Consider the following 23,472-nt stretch of genomic DNA (forward strand, 5'->3'; position numbering starts at 1 on the left):
ATGCTCCTTTTACGCATGCCACAGATGGTGTTTATAAGAAAAATAAAGCACTTCCTTCCCTGACTTTCCATTCCCACTCCCACTCCCACTCCTAATGGCTGGGGCTAAAGAAGCATGCCTCTCTCCAATACAACCTCTGATCTTTCTTTTCCCACTTTTTATCTCCCCCTCTCCAACCTACCAGTGTTAATTTCCCTCATATAATTCCCCTTGTTCTGGTTTTTTGACAATCCAGTGTACTGCACTAAAAATTGTAAATAAGCACTTACAAATGTGACAAGTATGCTTCCCTCTAAGGTAAATTCTGATGAACCAAGACACAAAAATAAGGTCAGAAAGAGATAAGTCAAAAAAACCCAACCAAAGATTGTTCGTCCCAACTTTGCCCGTTTTACAAGCAAAATTATACAAAAAGAGCAAGAGGAAGCACTGTGGGTTCTATTCTAGAGATTCACTAGCAAGACTGCATAAAAATTCGCTTTAATAAGACCGTTCCTATTTTTAACATCTAGCCTATACTGAATTATTTTATTATTAACAAGCACTGATCCAAATTATCTCAGTGAGTTCCTCATCAAAATTTAATAAGGAAAAAAATAAAGTTCCTTCTATTACATCCCCGTATATCTGAACAAAAGAAGACAAAATCCTTAGTAGAAAATAATTAACAAAATGAATATTTTTTAAATGAGTTTTAAATAAAAATAACAGACAGGAAAGAGCATATTAACAAGGTTGACATTTTCCTCCCTGAAAGCTACAAATGATGACGGCCCCGTAGGCTATACTTAACAAGGCAGACAGCTAATGAAGTCTCCTACACATACTCAGTCAGTGGCCTATTTATCCTGCTCTTTGAATATCAGCCCAGTCCCTAAAAATCTTCAGCTCTCTCTTATGAACTAGTTCCATAATGAAACCTACATGACAATCAAAGATCACCCAGAAGACCTACGGGGCTAGAGATGCACAGCTACCACGAGCAAATCTCTCCAAGAAGAGACTACAACACACAGGATTGCATAAGCGCGTTGGCAGCGTGCTGGGGGAAACAGAGAGGCACATGTGTGGGAGGGCCTCGTCTTGGGTAGGTGCTATGGAACAAAAAACGAAAGCCAAAGGCATAAGGGCTAAGTAGGGTGAGAGTGGTGGAAAGGAGTGAGGAAAACTGGCTAGCAGTTGTATGAGCCTAGAGTCCACGCAAAGGAAGGGCTCTAGCCGTGTGCAGCCAGCGGTCCACAGTCTGGGGGAAACGCCTCTCCAAGTCACTGTTACAGCCAACAGACACATCCTGAACCTCTTTATGCATTCCTCCATTCTAGCATAAAGGATATTAGAGATGCCACAGATCTTTCACCCTCTAGGGTATAATCTTCATTACCTACTGATCAAGAGACTGAAACCCAAGAACCTTAAGCATTTTTTTTAAAAATAGCTATCATATCTTAAGAGGTCGGCTGCTAACCAAAAAAGTCGGCAGTTCGAATCTACCAGCCACTCCTTGGAAACCCTGTGGGGCAGTTCTGCTTTGTCCTATGGGGTCTCTACGAGTCGGAATCCACTTGACGGCAACAAGTTTGGTTTTGGTTTTATCACATTCGTTAATTAATTCAACAAATATTTACTGATGCGGACTTTATGCCACACATGATTTTAAGCACTGGAGATTTAACAATGAGAAAGGATGGGGGAATGAAAAAAAAAAGACAAAAATCCTTGCCGGCAGGAATCTTACATTCTACTGAGAAGCTCACAAGTAGCAGATACAGTGCTAGACACATTATTGTTGTTGTGATCCATAGGCTTTTCATTCACTGACTTTCAGGAGTAGATTGTCAGGCCTTTCTTCCTAGTCCATCTTCATCTGGAAGCTCTACTGAAACCGATTCAGCATCAGAGCAACACGTAAGCCTCCAGCCGGTAGCTGCACAGGAGGTGCATTGACCAGGCATTGAACCCAGGTCTCCTGCATGGAAGGTGAGAATTCTACCACTGAACCAGTTTTACAGACATTAAACTTATTCGACTGGTCTAAAATCACATAGGCAGTTAGTGATAGAGCTAGAAACCAAGCCACCTGATTCCCACTCTGCCAGCTATTGATGGTAAATCAAACAAAAGTCATACTCCCTGTCCTTGTAAAGCTCAAATTCCAAGCTAGCAACTGTATACAGTGGAACATTACCAAGGAATTGAGCAATGAACAGAAACAGAAGACTGGAAAGTGGGGGCAGACCTAGTAATTGCTTTTGTCAAACACAAGACACGTTTAACATTTGAATTTTTTTTTTAGGTCTCGGATTTTTTCATTTGGGGATTGGAGAAGAAAAACAGGATTAGTGTTGTGGCGAAAGAGATCATCATTAAAAGTGGGCTTACGCAATTAGGACAGTGCTTACCTCTGGTGAGGAGCTGGTGGGTAGGCTTGCAGGGGAACATACAGGGAGCCTCAATAATGCTGGCAATGTCCTAGTGCCTAAGTTGGGTGGTATGTTCATTTTGTTGTTTTATTGTCACACATACTTTTGTATGTATCAAATATTATGTGATAAAAATGGGAGCAGGGAAAACAACTGAAGGAAAGATGTCAGTAGATGCAACCAAATAAGGCATTAATGAATGAGAAATACAGCCAACGTTAATGAAGATGATGTAACAATATGACCCAAAAGAGATTAAACACTGATGTTAACAACCTTTAACAGAAAAACTAATAAAATATGTCCCTACTCTTTTCATCTTCTCCCTACCTCATATAATGGACCCCAAAGGTCACGGCACAGGGAGATAAGCATCAGGGAACGAACACTGCAGTGTTGCTAGTCTGCACTCCCTGAAAAAAACACATACTGAGCTTCAGTCTGTCTGAATTGGGGTATTTCTGGGGGTTTCTAGGTAGAGCAGCAGTCATTTTTCTGCAATCCATTCTCCCAGCTCAACTTTCATTTCTTTGGGATCCACTCTTGCGGTGGTTTTGAAAAAAAAAAAAATAGGTCCATCATTATTACTGTACGCTAGCAGACAGATTCCCTCTTCTGGTTTCTCCATGCATGTAACCCACTTGCCCAGCCTGCCTATTGTGAGGACAGGGGTATGTATTCAAATGACAGGATCTGACCTAAACAATAGCCCAACGCCAGTCACCCTCCTCTCCAAAGTCACGCATATTATTCCACCACCGATATCTGTAACTGCACCAGAAATCACAGCAGAGCCTTAAATATTCTGAGCCAGTGAGAGGGTTGTTTCTTAGCCCTAATCACTACTTAAACTAGTAAAATTTAATTCCCCCAAGGAACCCAGCCTTAAGCAAACCTCCCCAAGGCACAACTGTGCGGGCAGCACTGAAATGTCTGGATAACTCAGTCACCTGTTTCCCAATAATATCTAACTAGCTTCTAACTAGCTAACTAGCTGCACCCCCTCCCCACCCAGCTCCCCTGCAGCTGCTCAAAGACCCTGAGGGCCTCAGTCTGGGTATATTTGAGCTTCCGCACTCAGACAAACCCAATTCTCCCTCTGCCCTCGACACACTCTGTCAGAAAGAAGGCATCCCACAATGGTGCAGGAAGCGTTAGGGCCGAAGCACCGACCCTAAGTCTGGGTCTGAGATCCCAGCTCCTGGCCCGGGTTCCTTTCCCGATCCCGAGAAGGGGGGCACCGGTAGGGGTCCTGCAGAGGACGCTGGATCTCGGGGCCGGCGCAGGCTGAGGGGCAGGGGTTCGGCCGGGAAGCCTCACCTGCACTTCTGCTGACCCACAAGATTAAAGGCATCATTAGCCCAAACACCAATCCTGGTGCGACCATGATGTATCACCAGCGCGCGGGACTCCGGAAGTGGGGGCTAGCTAGGGGCGCGGCCCGTGGGGGCGGGGCCGGAGCGGAGCAGGGTGGAGGAGGTGACTCCACCCCTCGCGTGCCCTTGAATCCGCGAAGCTGCCCGCGGCCTCAGGGCGAGGCGGTGCCTCTCACCCTCTCGGCCGCCGTAGTTGAAAAAGAAAAAAACGGTTACCCAGCAACGAGAAAAAACAACCGGAACCATCGGCACCAGCTCAGAGAGAAAGAAGAGGTGAGGCGGCTTCCCCACTTCCTCTCCAAAACCAGGACCTCGCCTTTTCCTTTCGTGTCTCGTGTTCTCTCAGGATCCCCGACATACGCCAGGAATACTGGTGCAGATTAGCCAAGGCAGCCTATTCTGCCCAAGTCCGCAATCCCAGGTCGTCCACATCCAGCCCCCGGCAAGACCAGGTCTTCCCTTCCGTCCGCCCTACACTCCCCAGGTCTGACCAGCCCTTCTTTTCACAGTCCTAGACTGATTCAATGCCTCATCTCCTGCCCCTCAAAAAAAAAGAAAGAAAAAACACTCCATGGATCCGGCCTCCGCTTTCATTCCGCATTGACAATCTCATGAACAGACCAGATCCCTACATGTTCTTTTCATAGTAGCCTAACCGGCTGCTTGGCAATTACCCTTAATCTAGCCCGTATATTCCAAGACAGGGAGAGAAGGCCTGGTCAAGACAAACCCAAAAAATAAAAGGCCCTGAAAACTTTGGAGACCAAAAAAAAAGCCCAGTGCCCTTGAGTCGATTAGGACTCATAGCAACCCTAGAGGACAGAGTAGAACTGCCCCAGGGTTTTTTGGAAACTAGGCTTTCAAAATCATGACCTTGCCTACTGCTCCACTTTGGAGTAAACAGCTGTTTAGAAGTCAGGCTTCATGAATGGAAGCTAAAGAAAAGATTAAGTGTGAAACGTCTTCATTCAACAAATTGGGGGAATTTCTAGAACCAGGACTAGTTCCAACTTTTTAAAAATGTTTTTTGTTTCGTTTGTTTGTTGTAGATATAACCACCTGCCTAATTTCCTAAACAGGGTCTTCTCAGCAACTTATAATGAATTCAGCAAAGCTAGGTTTTTAATCATGATTCTCTCTAAATTCCTGTAAGATAGCAAAAATTACCATCTCCTCCTAAGAACCAAAAGACAAAGGGATGGAGAGAAAAAATATTTACCGTTATAGTGAAAAAATTTGTGATTGTCCTAATTTTCTAAAGAAGTATTCAGCCTAATAAATGGGCCTGTATTTGTAATGTTCTAATTAATAATGGAAACCCCGGTGGTGTACTGGTTAAGAGGATGGCTGCTAACCAAAAGGTTGGCAGTTCAAATCCATCAGGTGCTCCTTGAAAACCCTATGAGGCAGTTCTACTCTATCCTATGGGGTCACCATGAGTTGGATTTTGGAAACCCTGGTGGCCTAGTGGTTAAGAGCTACAGCTGCTAACCAAAAGGTCGGCAGTTTGAATCCACCAGGCGCTCCTTGGAAACTCTATGGGGGCAGTTCTACTCTGTCCTATAGGGTCACTATGAGTTGGAATCGACTCAATGGCAATAGATTTTTAGGTTTTTAATTAATAATGGAGAAGTCAAAACTTTTTAAAATACATGTATGAACTCGTGTTGGAAAAAAAGAATTGAAGTCTACAAAATTTGGGTCTCAGAAATAATTGTTGTCATAGTTGTGATTACATAAATAAAATCATACATATTTAAAGACAGTGCTCTTTAATGAATCTCTAGGTACGATAGGCAGTTCCTTCCAAGGAGATGTCGATTCCATTCTCCAACACCCACTACCGAATTCCACAAGGATTTGGGAATCTTCTTGAAGGGCTGACACGCGAGATTCTGAGGGAGCAACCGGACAATATACCAGCTTTTGCAGCAGCATATTTTGAGAACCTTCTAGAGAAAAGAGAGAGTAAGCTTTTTAAAAATAGGCATCTTTTTTTCCAATAAGAGACTAAGCATTTGGTTATGGTGTAATTAAGACCATCCCCATTCCACAGAAAATCTTTTTGAGGCAGTTGACTTCAAATAACAGAATTTGAAACAGCATGTGCCTTTTTGACAAGTTGTCTTAAATAGGTTTCACATTATGGAAGGTTACTAGTTTATTACCCAGACCTTTTTCACTATATTTCTCGTGGACATACTGGGTGGAAGGGGACCGCAAAAGATCGTAGTCATCCATTTTTTAGCAGACTGGTGGCGTAGTGGTTAAGTGCTACAGCTGCTAACCAAAGGGTCAGCAGTTCGAATCCACCAGGCGCTCCTTGGAAACTCTATGGGGCAGTTCTACTCTGGCCTATAGGGTCGCTATGAGTCAGAATCGACTCAACGGCACCGGGTTTGGTTTTTTTTTTGTTTGTTTGTTTGTTCCCTACATCACCCAGACAGTTGGCTGTCTATCTTTCCTAGGAGGAGAGTTTGCAGTTTTCTTTAAAGGTTGATTTGCAAAAAATAATTCTACACTCTTTAGATTAAGATACATTGGTATTCATTGGGGGTGTATGAAACTGTTCTACAGTAAAGGTGCACAGACAAACTGCTTTCAAGGCAAGCTGCTTTGAGTGAACTTCATAGTATCGGAAGGTAATTTACACTCTTCCTTTATACTCTCAAGGTCCCATCCTGCCCAGAGTCTAAGATACATGCTAAAGTGACTCTTTGGTTGAAAGAGAAAAAACAAAGTTCCTTCACGTTCATAAATAAAATTTCTAAATCACCTGCCTTGAAGGTTCATGGTTATCAGGACCTGACCCAGTGTCGGGATGGGAATTATTATGGCCATAAGTTTATACAAAAAAACCTATTCTTGATTAGAACAATCTTTATGTTATCATCTCTTCTAGTCAAGAAAAACCTGTCATCATCATTACTTTTCACGATAGTGTTCCAACAGAGTGGTAAAGGTGACTAGACATATCCACGAGCAAATAAACATTCCATTTAAAATCATTATACAGAGGGAGGAAACTTAGCTTGAGGCTTGAATTCAAACAACTCCCATACACACTGCACAGCTCTAACCTCTAGCCTTTGCATTCTGCTAGCAGGGCTCAGAATCACTGCCAGTTTCCTGAACGTTGCTGGTCTTTTCCATATTCAGTCAGTGTGGATATTTATTGCACAGTTTGAAGCTTAAATGCCTGCCACTGCAAACACTTTGATAAATTATCTTTTTTCTGATCGGGGGAAGTCATTAGGAGAAATTTTTAGGGGTAAGAGGTAAATCGTAATGAGCATTAATTTAATTTTGTTATTATAACATTAATTTTATAATTAATGCAATAAAAAGTTATTAGTCATGTATTTAATTTTAGAACTCAGAAACATCCCATTACAAAAACATTCGAGTCATTATTACCGGATCACGGTGATTAAAGCAATTGGTGATTCAGATTAACGGCCCAGGATACTAGCTAATAAACAATGGGTAAAACTATTTGAAAAAAATTTAAGTACCACACCCATTTCCACCATGTCAACCAGACAGGAATTATCCAACTAATACAAAGCGTCAGAATTTAATCTCTACAAAAAGGGAACAAAAATCATTAAGGTCCTGTAACCCAATCTCCCACACAATACAAGAATTCTCATGCCAGCATTCCTCATAAGTGATGACCAGGCTTAACTCTGATTTGGGGGGCAGGAAACGTGTTGGTATACAGTATAAGTAGTAGGTCAAATCAGTAGGGAATAATGGACTTTTTAACAAATGATGTTGGGATAAAAATAGAAAAAGATAAATTGGATCAAGTCCTTAAACCATGTTGTTGCCATGAAGTCAATTCCAACTCACAGAAACCCCATGTGTGCAGAGTAGAACTGCACACCATGGGGTTTTCAAGGCTGTGACCCTGAAAGGAAGCATATCACCAGGCCTTACTTCTCAGGCATCTAAGGGTGGGTTTGAATAGCTAACCTTTCAGTTAGTAGACCAGCGCTTAACCATTTGCTTAACCTTCCACCCAATGGGTAACCATTTGCACTACCCAGGAACTCCTTACACCATGTATTACGGATTGAATTGTGCCCTGCAAAAATGTGTCACTTGGCTAGGCCATGATTCCCAGTATAGTGTGGTTGTCCTCCATTATGTGATCTGATGTCATTTCCTTATGTGTTGTAAATCCTAACCTCTATGATGTTAATGAGACAGGATTAGGAGCAGTTATGTTAATGAGGCAGGATTCAATCCACAGAATTAGGCTATATCCTGAATCAACCTTTTTTTTTAAGATATAAGAGAACTGAGAAGAGAGGAGGGGGACCTCCTACCACTAAGAAAGAAGAGTCAGAAGTGAGCACATCCTTTGGACCCAGAGTCCATGTGCTGAGAAGTTTCTAGACCAGAGGAAGATTGATGACAAGGATCTTCCCCCAGAACTGACAGAGAAAGCATTTTCTGGGAGCTGGCACCCTGAATTTGGACTTCTAGCCTCTTAGATTATGGGAGAATAAATCTGTTTGTTAAAGCCATCCATTTGTGGTATTTCTAGTATAGCAGCACTAGATAACTAAGACATAATTTGGTACCAAGAGTGGGGTGCTGCTCTAACAGATACCTACACTGTGGAAGCAGTTTTGAAACTGTGAATGGTTAGAGGCTTGAAGAGTTTTAAAGTGACTAATAGTAAAAGCCTGGTTTGCTTTGAAGAGACTGTTGGTGGAATTATGGTCATCAAAGACAACTCTGGTGAGGAGTCTGAAGAAGTGAGGAGAGCTGTAACACTGAAGATGGTGAAGACAGTGAGAAGCAGCAGCAGAGAAATAGCAGCAGCAGAACCAGAAGACCAGCACAAGACATCACGGGAGCCTACCCAGAGAGCAAGAGAGCTGAGTGTCTTTGTGCAGGAGGCTCCGTGCCACAGTGGGGTGTCTTCAGGCACTTAACAGTGGAAGTAAACTTGTCAAACCACAGAGCAAGAATGCTGAGTGCCTTCTGGCCGAAGTGTACTAGCAGAGTGGGGTTCCTCCAGGCGTTTTTCAGTGGAGCTACAGAGCTTTGGAACATTTGTCCCAGTAGGACAGACACGAGTGGTGAGGCCTGAAGGGACAAGAGGCCAAGGAACCATGAAGCAGATGCTGAAGAGACAAGGAACACAGGAAGCAGAGCTGCCTCAGTCTCAAACGGTAGGGCCACAACCTCTTGGGTTTCCAAGGGTAGAGCCATGGCCTTTGGGGTTTCAAAGGGTGGGCCCACAGCCTGCTAGCTTTCAAAGAGTAAGATCTTCACCAACTTGATTCCAGAGTGTGGGGCTACTTTCATGAGTGCCACAGGCATGGGCCAGGTCTGCTGCCCAAAGCCAAGAAGGCAGAGCTGCCATGCCCAAGGGGCAGAAGAATGGGGTCTGCAGGACAAGGGGGTGGAGTCACCACTCAGATGGACTAGAAGAATGGGGCTGCCCAAACGTGAGGGAGCAGAGTTGCCACCCCAGTGGGCCTGGAAGGCAGAGCTGAAGCCCAAGGCTAAAGGGCTTCCACCCAGAATCTGGAGAGTGTGACCAACACACAGAGTCTGGAGGGCAGGACCATTGCCTAAAAGGTCTGTGCCTGTTCCACCATTTTTACTTTGCAAGCAGATAACTTGTATTCTAAATATCACAGATGAACAGGAATTTTGCCCCAGGATGGAATTTGCACTTGGAGTTGACATAAGACTTCTAGGATAATATGATGGAGTGAATTTGTTTTACATGTGACAAGGACATGAATTTTAGGAGGCCAAAGGGTAGAAAATTGTGGATTGAATTGTGTCCCCAAAAAATGTGTGTCAACTTGGCTATGCCATGATTCCCAGTATTGTGTGGTTGTCTTCCATTATGTGATCTGACATAATTTTCCTACGTGTTGTAAACCCTAACCTCTATGATGTTAATGAGGCAGAATTCAGTCTACAGAATTAGTTGTATCTTGAGTCTATTTCTGTTGAGATATACAAGAGAGAATTGAGCAGAGAGGAGAGGTACCTCCTATCACCAAAAAAGAAGAGCCAGGAATGAGCATATCCTTTGGACCCAGGGTCCCTGAGATGAGAAGCTTCTAGACCAGGGGAAGATTGAAGACAAGGACCTTCCCCCAGAGCTGCCAGAGAGAAAGCATTCTCTGGGAGTTGGTGCCCTGAATTCAGACTTCTAGCCTTCAAGACTGTGAGAAAGAGCCCTGGTGGCACAATGATTAAGAGCTCAGCTGCTAACCAAAAAGCTGGCAGTTCAAATCCACCAGCTACTCTTTGGAAACCCTACTCTATCTAGTTCTATTCTGTCCTATAGGGTTGCTATGAGTCAGAACTGACTTGACGGCACATAACAACAACAGACTGAGAGAATAAATCTCTCTTTGTTAAAGCCATCCACTTGTGGCATTTTGTTATAGCAGCACTAGATAACAAAGAAACCATATAACGAAACAAAAAACCAAACCCATTGCCACGGAGTCAATTCCGACTCATAGCTACCCTATACAACAGGATAAATTCCAAGTTGATCTCAGATTTAAATATTAAAAAATGAAACCATGCAAATACTAGGAGAAAATGTAGGTAAATTTCTCTATAACTTAAGAAGAATCTTTGCTAGCTAAGATTCAAAGTTCCAGAAGCAATTAGGAAAAAGATTGATAAAACTGATAACATAAAAGTAAACTTTTACATGACAAAAATCACCATAAGGAAAATAAAATGACAAAGTGAGAAAAAAAAATATTGGCAGTTTATATCACAATAGGTTAATGTGATGGTTAATTTGCTTAGCAATCAGTCCAATGTCTGCCAAACCACTAAGAATCATAGCCTAGCCAAGTTGACACAGGAGGAGATATGCTACACTCCAAAAGAATTTCCTGAGTTCTCTAATATGTACAAACAGAAACCTGGGGAATATGTGTAAGAATGGCTATTAGGGTATGGGATAATGGTGCAAGAAACATAAAGTTGGATCAATCTGAGTTTATTGATATGCGCCCACTAAGCACAGATTCTTCATTCAGAGGTTCAGAAAGGATCTAATTGTTTATTTGGTTGGTTCAGTGAAGCATGGATAACAGGTGGCCTGCATTAAATCAAGTTGAAGTACAAGACCTGCCTTGGTATACTGCAGAAGAAGGAAATAGATTGAATATCTACTAAATATTTACTTCATCTGTATAAGCGGAAAAATTCTAGGTCAAGTGAACAGCGGTCTAACTTGAATTGTCATAATAGTCACCACCCCTCAATCAATTCCCAGACTTGAGCCAGTTTACAGACCCACAACCCCCTGAATGAAGGGGAGGCTGAGTCCCCTTGAGGAAGGACCCTACTACACTGCCAAAAATTTATACTGTTAATCTTTCTCCAAACTGCCCCATAGGGTTTCCAAGGAGCAGCCAGTGGATTCGAACTGCCAACCTTTTGGTTAACAGCCTGAGCTCTTAATCACTGTGCCACCAGCAGTGACTGTTAATTGGGGAAAGGAAATAATCAGACTTTTTGGGGATCACTGGATAATCTGAACTGACGCTAATTCCAGGAGACCCAAAACTTCACTGTGGTTCACCAGTCAGAGTTGGGGGCATATGGAGGTCAGGTTATTAATGGAGTCTTAGCTCAGGTTCGGCTCACGGTGGGTCTGGTGGGTCCCCGTTATGGATTGAATTGTGTCTCCCAAAAATGTGTGTCTACTTGGCTAAGCCATGATTACCAATATTGTGTGCTCGTCCACCATTTTCTGATCTGGTGTAATTTTCCTATGTGCTATAAATCCTAATCTCTGTCTATGGTTAATGAGTCAAGATTAGGTTATGTTAAAGAGGCTTAGGGTGGAAAGTAAAACCCTTTACTCAGGTCACAACCCTGATCCAGTGTGAGGGCAATTTCCCTGGGGTGTAGGCTGTATCACCTTATATCTTACAAGAGGTAAAAGGAGAGAGAACCGAGCGGAGACGGACTTCATTACCACCAAGCAAGAAGAACCAAGAGCACATGCATCCTTTGGACCCAAGGTCCCTGCAGTCAGAAGCTCCCAGACCAGAGGAAGATTGATGACAAAGATCTTCCCTCAGAGCTGACAGACAGAGAAAGCCTTCCCCTGGAGCTGGCACCCTGAATTTGGACTTCTAGTCTCCTAAATTGTGACAGCATAAACCTCTGTTTGTTAAAGCCATCCACTTGTGGTATTTCTGTTATAACAGCACTAGATAACTAAGACAGTCCCTGAACTCATCCTGTAGTGATTTCCCCAGTTCCAGAATGCATAATTGGAATGGGTATATTCGGCAATTGGAAGAACCCCCACACTAGGTCTCTGACAAGTGGAGTAAGGGCTATTATGGTAGGAAAAATCAAGTGGAAGCCATTAGAACTGCCCCTACCAAAGAAAATACTAAACTAAAAGCAATACTGCAACCCTGGGGGGATTGCAGAGATTACTGCCACCATCAAGGACTTAAAGGATGCAGGGATGGTGATTCCCACCACATTCTATTTGGCCTGTGCAAAAAACAGATGGATCTTGGAGAATGACAGTGGATTATCAAAAACCTAACCAGGTGGTGACTCCAATTGCAGCTCCTGTGCCAGATGTGGTTTCACTGATTAAGCAAATTAATATATTTCCTGGTACGTGAGTCAGGAGAAGCCCCCAGCCTGACCAATGAACCTGGGACTTTCCAGTCCCTACAACCGCATGAGCCATTTCCTTGATATAAATCTCTCTCACACACACGTGTGTGTGTGTGTGTATGTGTATACGTATACATTGATTTTGCTGCTGTAAAGAACCGAGCCTAAGACAGAAATATATGGAGTGATCTTCAGCATACATATTAAGGGAAAAAAAAGCAAGGTAGAAAAATTATGTTTAGTATGCTACCATTTGTCTAACAAGGGAGAGACTGATATGAACCATTTGTTTATATTTTTTAAATGGAAGGATAAATCTTTAAAAAAGTAACAGTTACGTCTAGGGGGAGAGGGAACCAGGGTAGAGGGTACTGGATAGAAGGTAAGCTCTGGATATATATTGAATTTGTTGTTGTTGTTAAGTGCCGTCACTCGGTTCTGACTCACAGCAAACCTGTGTACAACAGAGCAAAACACTGTCCTGTCCATATTGAATTTAGAATTATATAAATGTTTAACATATAAAATTAAATCCAAAAAATGTTAAGCAATTTTTAACAACCATAAGCAAAACCCGTGTCTGTCAGTTTGGCATACTGTGGGGGCTTGCATGTTGCTGTGATGCTAGAAGCTATGCCACCATATTCAAATACCAGCAAGGTCACCCGTGGCGGACAGGTTTCAGCTGAGCTTCCAGACTGAGACAGACCAGGCCAAGGACCCAGTGGTCTACTTCTGAAAGGAATTAGCCAGTGAAAACCTTAAGAATAGCAGCGGAACATTGTCTGATATAGTGCCAGAAGATGAATCCCTCAGGTTGGAAGGCAGCAAAAGATCACTGGGGAAGAGCTGCCTCCTCAAAGCGGAGCCGACCTTAATGACAGGGATGGAGTCAAGCTTTCCAGACCTTCATTTACTGATCTGGCACGACTTAAAATGAGAAGAAATAGCTGCGAGCATCCGTTAATAATTAGAACCTAAAATGTAGAAAGTATGAATCTAGGAAAATTGAAAGTCACCAAAAATGAAATGGAACACATAAACATCGATATCCTAGGCATTAGTGACCTGAAATGGACTGGTATTGATCATTTTGAATTGGACAATGATATGGTTTACTATGCCGGGAATGACAAATTGAAGGGGAATGGCGGTGCGTTCATGGTCAAAAGAACATTTCAAGATCTATCCTGAATTATAACACTGTCAGTGATAGAATAATATCCATAGGCCTAAAAGGAAGACGAGTTAATACAACTATTATTCAAATTTACACACCAACCACTAAAGCCAAAGATGAAGAAACTGAAAATTTTTCAGCAAATGGATGCAGCACTGGAAATGCTTACTCGTCTATGCCAAGAAATTTGGAAGACACCTACCTGGCCAACCGACTGGAAGAGATCTATATTTATGCCTCTTCTCAAGAAAGATGATACAACTGAATGTGAAAATTATCAAACAATATCATTAATATCACCCACAAGTAAAATTTTGCTGAAGATCATTCAAAAGCAGCTGCAGCAGTATGTCAAGAAGGAACTGCCAGAAATTAAAGCTGGATTCAGAAGAGGATGTGGAACCAGGGATATCATTGCTGATGTCAGATGGATCCTGGCTGAAAGTAGATATTACCAGAAAAATGTTTACCTGTGTTTTATTGACTATGCTAAGGCATTCAACTACGTGGATCATAATAAATTGTGGATAACATTGGGAAGAATGAGAATTCCAGAACACTTAATTGTGCTTATGAGGAACCTGTACATAGATCAAGAGGCAGTTGTTCGAACCAAGCAAGGGGATCCTTTGTAATTTAAAGTCAGGAAAAGTGTGTGTCAGGGTTGTATCCTTTCACCATATCTATTCAGTCTGTATGCTGAGCAAATAGTCAGAGGAGCTGGACTGTATGAAAAACGGGGTGTCAGGATTGGAGGAAAACTCATTAACAACCTGGGATATGCTGATGACACAACCTTGCTTGCTGAAAGTGAAGAGGACTTGAAGCACTTACTAATGAATATCAAAGACCACAGCCTTCAGTATGGATTACACCTCAACATAAAGAAAACAAAAATTCTCACAACTGGACCAATAAGCAACATCATGATAAATGGAGAAAAGACTGAAGTTGTCAAGGATTTCATTTTACTTGGATCCACAATCAACACCCATAGAAGCAGCAATCAAGAAATCAAAAGACGGATTGCATTGGGCAAATCCACTCCAAAAAACTTCTTTAAAGTGTTGAAAAGCAAAGATGCCACCTTGAAGACAGGTGTGCCTGACCCAAGCCATGGTGTTTTCAATCGCATCATATGCATACAAAAGCTGGATGATGAATAAGGAAGACTGAAGAAGAATTGATGCCTTTGAATTGTGGTGCTGAAGAAGAATATTGAATATACCATGGACTGCCAAAAGAACAAACAAATCTGTCTTGGAAGAAATACAACCAGAATGTTCCTTAGAAGCAAGGCTGGTGAGACTATGTGTCACATACTTTCGACATGTTATCAGGTGGGGATCAGTCCCTGAAGAAGAACATCATGCTTGGTATAGTAGAGGGCCAGCGAAATGGATTGTCACAGTGGCTGCAACAATGGGCTCAAGCATAACAACGATTGTGAAAATGGCAGAGGACCAGGCAGTGTTTTGTTTTATTGTATGGGGCGTCATGATGAGTTGGAACCAACCCAACGGCAGCTAAAAACAAGCAAACCTAGAATAGTTAAGTTTATAACCAAAAGCAAAGAAGTCCCCTGAATAAATGGAACACTTTGAAGACCAGCGTAGCAGGGGCAGTGGTTTGGGGACCATGGTTTCAGGGGACATCTAAGTCAGCTGGCATAATAAAATCTATTAAGAAAACATTCCGCATCCCACTTTGGAGAGTGGCATCTGGGGTCTTCAACGCTAGCAAGTGGCCATCTAAGATGCTTCAATTGGTCTCAACCCCCCTGGAGCAAAGGAGAATGAAGAACACCAAAGACACAGGGTAATTATGAGACCAAGAGACAGAAAGGGCGACATAAACCAGAGACTGCATCAGCCTGAGACCAGAAGAACTAGATGGTGCCTAGCTACAACCGATGACTGCCCTGACGGGGAACACAACAAAGAACCCCCGAGGGAGCAGGAGAGCAGTGGGATGCAGACCCCAAATTCTCATAAAAGACCAGTCTTAACGGTCTGACTGAGACTAGAAGGACCTTGGTCGTCATGGTCCCCAGACCTTCTTTTAGCCCAAGACAGGAACCATTCCCAAAGCCAACTCTTCAGACAGGGTTTGGACTGGACAATGGGATAGAAAATGATACTGGTAAAGAGTGAGCTTCTTGGATCAAGTAGACACATGAGGCTATGTTGGCATCTCCTGTCTGGAGGGGAGATGGGAGGGTGAAGGGGGTCAGAAGCTGGCCTAACGAACAACAAAAGAGAAAGTGGAGGGAAGGATTGTGCTGTCTCATTGGGGTGAGAGCAATTAGGAGTATATAGCAAGGCATGTATAAATTTTTGTGAGAGACTGTCTTGATTTGTAAACTTTCACTGAAAGCACAATAAAAATTAAAAAAAGAAGAGTTAGGTTTATAACAACCACACAGCAGGGAATTATCTCAAGTGATTTTATAATGGTAATTTGACTACACATCCCTGGTGGATATATCTTAAAATGAACTAGGGAAAAAAAAATCCTCAACTGTTTTTAGTAACAATTGTTAAAAATAATTTTTAAAAAACCTATTACTGTCGAGTCAATTCTGACTCATGGTGACCCCGTGTGTTACAGAGTAGAACTGCTCCATAGGGTTTTACTTGTCTATAATCTTTATGGAAACAGATCAGCAGACCTTTCTTCTGAGGTGCCACTAGGTGGATTTCAACCACCAACCTTTAGATTAGTAGTCAAGCACAAAGCGTCTGTGCTACCCAGACCTCTTAATAATATTACAGTATGGTTATTTTGAAATTATTTTTATAATTGGTAGGACAAAGCAAGTAAATGACTATGCTAATGGCATTAGGAATAAGATTTTTAGTGTAAGAAAATTTACATACAAATATAAAAATCAAAGAAGTTAATAAAATCCTGTAATCCTAAGTATGAACTGAAAAAGAAATTGATGTGACATGATATGTTTTCACCTTAAAAAATAAGTATTTCCTAGCTCTGTTTTTAAAAAAAAAAAAGGCCTTGAAACAATGACCAACACAGTAGCAGTAAGCACCTAGCCGCTAGACTGTGGTCTCTAAATACCATTTCCCAGGAGCCAGGGCTTCTTGGAGAACTAGCCAGTTCCATGAAACGGGCAGGAAATATATAAAATGAGTCCGAACATCTTGCCATATCAAAAAACAGGCAATTAAAGATTACTAGATTTGTTTACAGAGAACTCAGGGAGCATCTGAGCACCTGAATAAGCTCCCACTGGCCAAATTTTAGACAGTTATCACATCGGTAAGAGTTACAAATGCAATGGATTGAAATTCATTCAATTTGTTAAATATTCGTGAATATTTAACCTGGTATGATACATTTTTTCAAACTGTTCTTGGTCAGAGGATTCTGGGGAACCAACTAATTATTCTGAAAACTGATGAAAAAGGAGAAGAATCAAACCTTTAACCTACCTTTTCTGTAAGAACTGTACCTCAGGTCAACCAAATAGTTGATGAGGGAAAGTTTTTTCTTTATTGAGTACTCCGGAAAACAAAGAAGTAAGGATCAAGTTAGAACACCACCGTTATGCAACCTGTAATGATCTAAGCAGTGATCTCAGCAATGGTTGTCACTGGACCCATAAAGATCGTAAAAAGAGAGGCAACCAGACAGACCACTGTAATTTCTGATGAAATTACACAGCAGTCCTGGTGCAGTGGTTTTAAGCCCACAGCTGCTAAGTGAAAGGTCGGCGGTTGGAACTGCTCGGCAGGAGAAAGATGTGGCAGTCTGCCTCCTTGAAGATATCAGCCTTGGAAACACTATGGGCAGTTCTATTCTGTCCTATAGGGTCACTGTGAGGTGGAATCAACTCAGCAGCAGTAGGTTTGGTTTTTGGTTTTTGTCCCTAAAGAAAGGAAAGAAATCTAGCATTTACTCATAATTTAGAACTTTTTGAACGTCTTAGAACTTTCTGTGCAGAAAATCATATCATGTGCAAAAACAAAGTTTTATTTATTCCTTTCCAATTTTATACCCTCTCCCCTTTTTTATTGCCTTACTGGACTTGCAAGGAGCCCTGGTGGTGCAGTGGTTAATGGCTCATCTGCTAACAGAAAGGTTGGCAGCTGGAACCCACCAGCCACTCAGCAGTAGAGAGATGCAGCAGTGTGCTCCCATAAAGATTTACAGCCTTGGAAACCCTATTGGGCAGTTCTCCTCTGTCCTATAGGGTCGCTGTGAGTCGGAATCAACTGAACAGCAATGGGTATGAAGTATTCTTGCCCAAATTAAACCTGAATCACAACAAACCTATAGAACTAACTACCAGACTACAGGAAATTTAAAGGAAGAAACATTGTTTAAAACCACCGTGGAGATGGAATCAGAAGAATCTAAACTGTGGAAAACTCCAAAGAACAAATGACCCAATTTCTTCAACAAATAAATTGCGAGGAAAAAAATGGAGATGGGGGAGGCTTTCAATTAAAAGAGCTAAAAGATACAGCAAAAGGCCATATATGTTCATTGTTTGGGTCCTGGTTTCAACAAACCAACTGTAAAACTAATAATAATAAATGTGTTAAACAATGGTAGCAATTTGGATGATTGGAAAATTAGTAGTATTAAGGAATTATTAGTATTTTTAGGTGTGAAATGGTGTTAAATTTTAAGAGTATATCTTAGATGGAACCTTATAAAAGTTAAATACTTTTATTCATTGAAAGATTTTATCGAAGTAGTAAAGAGACAACCTACAGACTAGGAAAAAATCTTTGGAAACAATAAAACTGATAAGGGTCTAATGTCTAAAATACAGTAAAACCTGTGAAAGCTGGAACCCACGTAAGGCAGAAACCTGTCAAAGAAGGAAAACACAAAGATATTCTACTAATAGAAAGTGATAGAAAAGCGGTAAGACCGCACCCTGTCAAAGGCGGAAGATCTGTGAGACCTGGAAAAACAAGGCAGTCCCATCGAGTTCCAGCTCTCACAGGTTTCATTGTGTATAGAAAATTTCCACAGCTTACAACAAAAAGACAAATAACCCAATCAAAAACTGGACAAAGGACATGAACAGACACTTCACCAAAGAGAATATTCAGATGGCCAACAGACCCAAGAAAAGATGCTCAACAAAATGAGAGAAATGCAAATCAGAACCACAACGAGATACCATTATATTCCCACTAGGATGACCTGGTGGCACAGTGGTTAAGAGCTAACGCTGTTAACCAAAGGGTCGGCAGTTTGAACCCACCAGCCAGTCCTTGGAAACCCTATGGAGCAGTTCTACTCTGTCCTGTCGGGTCACTATGAGTCGGAATCAACTCAACGGCAATGGGTTTGGTTTGGTAGGATGACCAAGATTTAAAAAAAAGAAACAGAAAATAACAAGTGTTGGAGGGGACATGGAGAAATTGTAATCCTTGTCCATTGCTGGTGGGAATGCAAAATGGTACAGCCATTGTGGGAAATAGTCTGGTGGCTCCTCAAAAAACTAGAAGTAGAGCTGCCATATGACCCAGCAATTCCACTCCTAGGTATATGCCCTGGAGATCTAATAGAAGTGATACGAACAGGCATATATACACCTAAGTTCATCACAGCACTATTTGCAATAAAAAAAGATGAAAACAACTTGACTGCCCATCAACAGAAGAATGGATAAGTAAAATGTGGTACACACATAGAATGGAATACTACTCAGCAATAAAGAAAAATGAGTACACAAAAATCTTCAAACATGGATGAACCTGGAGGATATTATGTCGAGTGAGATAAATCAATCAGAAAAAAAGAAATATTGTATGTTCTCACTTTTATGAAATAACATGAACAAGTAAGTATATGGGAACTAATGTTCATTAGTGGTTACCAGTGATGGAGGAGAAGGGAATTCACTCTCTAGATAGTAGACACTTGTTATTTTTGGTGATGGGAAAGGTAACACCAAATGAGGGTAAAGAGTACACAGCTGGACAAAGGTAAATGATGTCACTGAAAATTACACAAAAAAGGACCTATTGGTAATTGCTATGGCATATATAATGTTGAAACAACAGCAAAAAGATCCAAAAAATATATATGTAGGCATATATGTATGTAGTATATATGTGTATACTGTATTTTCACACTAATAACCCACTGCCTCCTATGTTTGTTTGCCAACCATGACCTCCCCCGCCCCATAAGGTATTTTTGAAAGCATGCTATACTAATTTTTTTCACAGCCAACATGAGAAAAAAAATTGGCATAGTGGCGCTTATGAAAATACCTCACGGGTGGGGGGGCACAGTTGGCAAAGGTAGAAGGCCTTGTGTTATTTGCATAAGAATACGGTAGGTATGTATATATGAATGTATATGTAGGTGTATGCATATGTATATTTATTCATTAACAACCTGCGATATGCAGATGACACAACCTGGCTTGCTGAAAAAAAAGGACTTGAAGCACTTACTGATGAAAATCAAAGACTACAGCCTTCGGTATGGATTACACCTCAACATAAAGAAAACAAAAATCCCCAAAAGTGGACCAATAAACAACATCATGATAAGTGGAGAAAACATTGAAGTTGTCCAGGATTTCATTTTACTTGGATCCACAATCAACACTCATGGAAGCAGCAATCAGGAAATCAAGTGATGTATTACATTGGGCAAATCTGCTGCAAAAGACCGCTTTAAAGTGTTAAAAAGCAAACATGTTGCTTTGAGGACTAAGGTGCACCTGATCCAACCCATGGTATTTTCAGTCACTTCATACGCATGCAAAAGCTGGATGATGAGTAAGGAAGACCAAAGAAGAATTGGTGCTTTCGAATTATGGTGTTAGCGAAGAATATCGAATACACGTGGACTGCCAGAAGAATGAACTAATCTGTCTTGGAAGAAGTACAGCCAGAATGCTCCTTAGAAGGGAGGATGGTGAGACTTCGTCTCATCACTTTGAACATATTATCGGGAGGGGCAAGTCCCAGGAGAAGGACATCATGCTTGGTGAAGCAGAGGGTCAGCGAAAAAGAGGAAGACCCTTGCGGAGATGGATTGGCACAGTGCCTTCAACGATAGGCTCAAACATAGCAGCCTTTGTGATTATGGCGCAGCACCGGCTAGTGTTTCATTCTATCATACATAGAGTCTCTATGAGTCAGAACCGACTTGATGGCACCTAACAACGACATGTATATACATCTGTGTGACCGTATGCACAATATTCATATATATAATAAAGCACATGGGGAGCGCAGTTACAGATACTTCTTAGACAAAACCAAACACTTCATGGGATTGGATTTCTGGATTTGAAGGATTAGGACCATAGTCTCATGGGACATCTCGGTCAATTGGCATAAAATAGTTCATAAAATTATGTTCATAAAGTTATACTGTATGATCCAACTTATATGAAATACCTAGAATAGGCAAATGTAAAGAAACAAAAGTGTATTAGTGGTTACCAAGGGCGAGAGGGTGGGAGGGCAGGAGGGGTAAAGAAAGACACATTGGTTTGGGTACACTGACTTTTCTGTTAAGGTGATGGAAAAATTTGGGACCAGATAAGGGTGATGAATGTAATTAATGTCACTGAACTGTACATGTGAAGGATGCTGAAATGGCAAATGTTTTGCTACGTATATATTTACTATAATAAAAAAAAAAAAAGTAAAAAGAAAAAGACCTTTAAAACATGGAAGGAATAAGAATTAGAAAATCACCATTTTTTTACTTCCGGCCAATATGGCGCCCTAGACAGAAGCATCATGCCGCATCCCTCCACAGCAAAGACCGGAAAAACTAAGTACAACACAAACGTCATGCCTAAAACTTTAAGTGCCAAATGAAGAGATAGAGAACTCAGCCAAATTGGAATAAGAAACTGACAGAGGACAAAGAATGAGGAGAGATATATGCGGAGGGCCCCATCAGCTAACACAGCATGGATCCACTATCTTGGACTCCAGTCTGAGATCGGCAAGCAGGGAGCACGGGAAAGCAGCTTTGCAGAACTCCCAGCAGGAGACAGAACACCTGGTAACCAGCGATACATGCTTTCCCACCCCCCATTCTCTCCCCACTGCTCTACCTCCAAGCTTCCCGGCTGGCTGTAGTGGCTCTGCTGGCTGGAAAGTGCGATGTCCTTGCTGCTTGAATTCATCCCACCCATTTCAGAGATCAGCTACAGGGAGTACAGGAAAGCAGCTTCACAAAGTTTCCAGCAGAAGACAGACCACCCAGTAATAAGCGATATACACTTTCCTAGCCCCTTCTTTCTCCCAGCCTCCTCTGCTTCCCACCAGCCAGTCTCCTGGCCAGTAGTCTCTGGCCAGGCCCCTGAGCTAGTACTGCTTCTTTCTATCTCTTTTGGTTTCTTCTGTGCCTCCTACCACCTCCCCTTCCTTTCTCTGGAACACCTGGCTCTGTGTGCCATCTTTGCTTCTGCCTGAAAGGCTGTGAAGCCACGCTTAACTGGGAACCACTTCCGCGGCCCATGACACCACGCTGGTGGGATCCTTGGGGCTTTTTTCCCTCTTGTTTTTTGTTTCGCCTTGTTCTGTTTTTTTTTGTTTCCTTTTTCTTTTCGCAGCTTGGGAGCCCTTTTAGCTGGGCTGCACTGCACAGTTTAGGAGCCACTCCCCCAATCTGCGCAGCCACATACGTGGGATCCCCTTGAGAGATTTCCTTTTCTTCTTTCTTTTTTTTTTTTTTTTCCTTTTCTCCCCTTTCTGTCTGTCTTCATTTCTCAGTTCTCATTTCTCTACACTTCTTTTCCTGTCTCCTCAATACCTGGTGCTCTGTGACATCTATATGCCCTCTGGCCAGGCTATACTGCATAGCCTGGGAGCCACTTCCTTGGTCTTAGCAGCCCTACCAGTGGGACTCCAGGACTCCTGGGGACTTTTCTATGTTTTATTTTTCTTCCAAATTTTTACCTAGTTATTTTTTTCTTTCTTTTTTCCTTTTTCTTTGTTTTTTTCTTTTTCCTTTTTGCATTTCTCATCTCTCCACTCCAACAGCAAGCTCCCTTAGCAGTCTTTTTTTTTTTTTCTTGTTTGTTTTTGGCTCCTGTTTCTCTCTCCTCTTTCCCATACCCTTATTAGCTCCACACATCACAACCTCCCCCCTCTTTCCTCCCTACCTGCACTGTGCACTGAACATCACACCCCTGAGCAGCACAGGCATGGCCCACTGGAACCTGCCCAGCACTGATTCCTGGCTCTCCCTGTCAGCCCTAGTACATGCCAGAAACAACTCATCCCAGCCCCTCCCCTTCACCTGGACCAGCCCTGCTGCACCATAGCTAAATGACTGGCCCTGCCTGTTGGACAAGGAGGTGAAAAGTATCGTGACTACAGATGAACAAACAACAAAGAATGCTAAGCCTGCTCAGACATAACCAAATAAAACAAAAAAGCAGGACAAAACAAATCTACATACAAGAGACAAAGAAAATAACTACTGAATGTCCCGAAGACAGCAGACAATGTCAAAACATTTTTTTTTAAAAAAAAAAAGGACAGGATGGGTCCAGTAGCCATCCAAAATAAAACACCAGATGACTTTCCAGTAGAAGAAAAGGCACTAGAACTACCTGACAGGGAATTCAAATCTCTAATATGCAGAGCAATCCAAGAGTTGGAGCAAAAAGCAGACAAAAATCAGGAAAAAATAGACAAATTTTTGGAAAAGGCAGACAAATTCATGGAAAATACAGACAAAAAAATGGAACAATTCAGGAAAGTAATACAGGAACAAAATGCCAAAATAAATTCACAACTAGATATCATACAAAAACAACCGTTAGAAATCCAAAAGATAAATAACAAGATTTCAGAAAGGCAGGTTTGAAATG

At 41.9% G+C, this 23,472-nt stretch overlaps 2 protein-coding genes across 2 annotated transcripts in view; one reads left to right on the forward strand and one right to left on the reverse strand.

Moving 5' to 3' along the window:
• The window catches only part of SIAE (sialic acid acetylesterase), a 52,907-nt gene extending 48,955 nt beyond the window's left edge, over window positions 1-3,952 (reverse strand). Inside the window, exon 1 of the mRNA XM_049856197.1 lies at window positions 3,741-3,952. Coding sequence (XP_049712154.1) covers window positions 3,741-3,807 — 67 coding nt within the window. The 5' untranslated portion in view covers window positions 3,808-3,952. The remainder of the gene's footprint in view (window positions 1-3,740) is intronic.
• Window positions 3,953-4,022: 70 nt separating this feature from the next.
• The window catches only part of SPA17 (sperm autoantigenic protein 17), a 28,943-nt gene continuing 9,493 nt past the window's right edge, over window positions 4,023-23,472 (forward strand). The window contains exons 1-2 of the mRNA XM_049856207.1: window positions 4,023-4,069; window positions 5,584-5,764. Of these exons, the coding sequence (XP_049712164.1) occupies window positions 5,611-5,764 (154 nt within the window). The 5' untranslated portion in view covers window positions 4,023-4,069; window positions 5,584-5,610. The remainder of the gene's footprint in view (window positions 4,070-5,583; window positions 5,765-23,472) is intronic.

The sequence above is a fragment of the Elephas maximus genome, chromosome 17, assembly GCF_024166365.1.
Source record: "Elephas maximus indicus isolate mEleMax1 chromosome 17, mEleMax1 primary haplotype, whole genome shotgun sequence".
Taxonomy (NCBI): Eukaryota; Metazoa; Chordata; class Mammalia; order Proboscidea; family Elephantidae; genus Elephas; species Elephas maximus.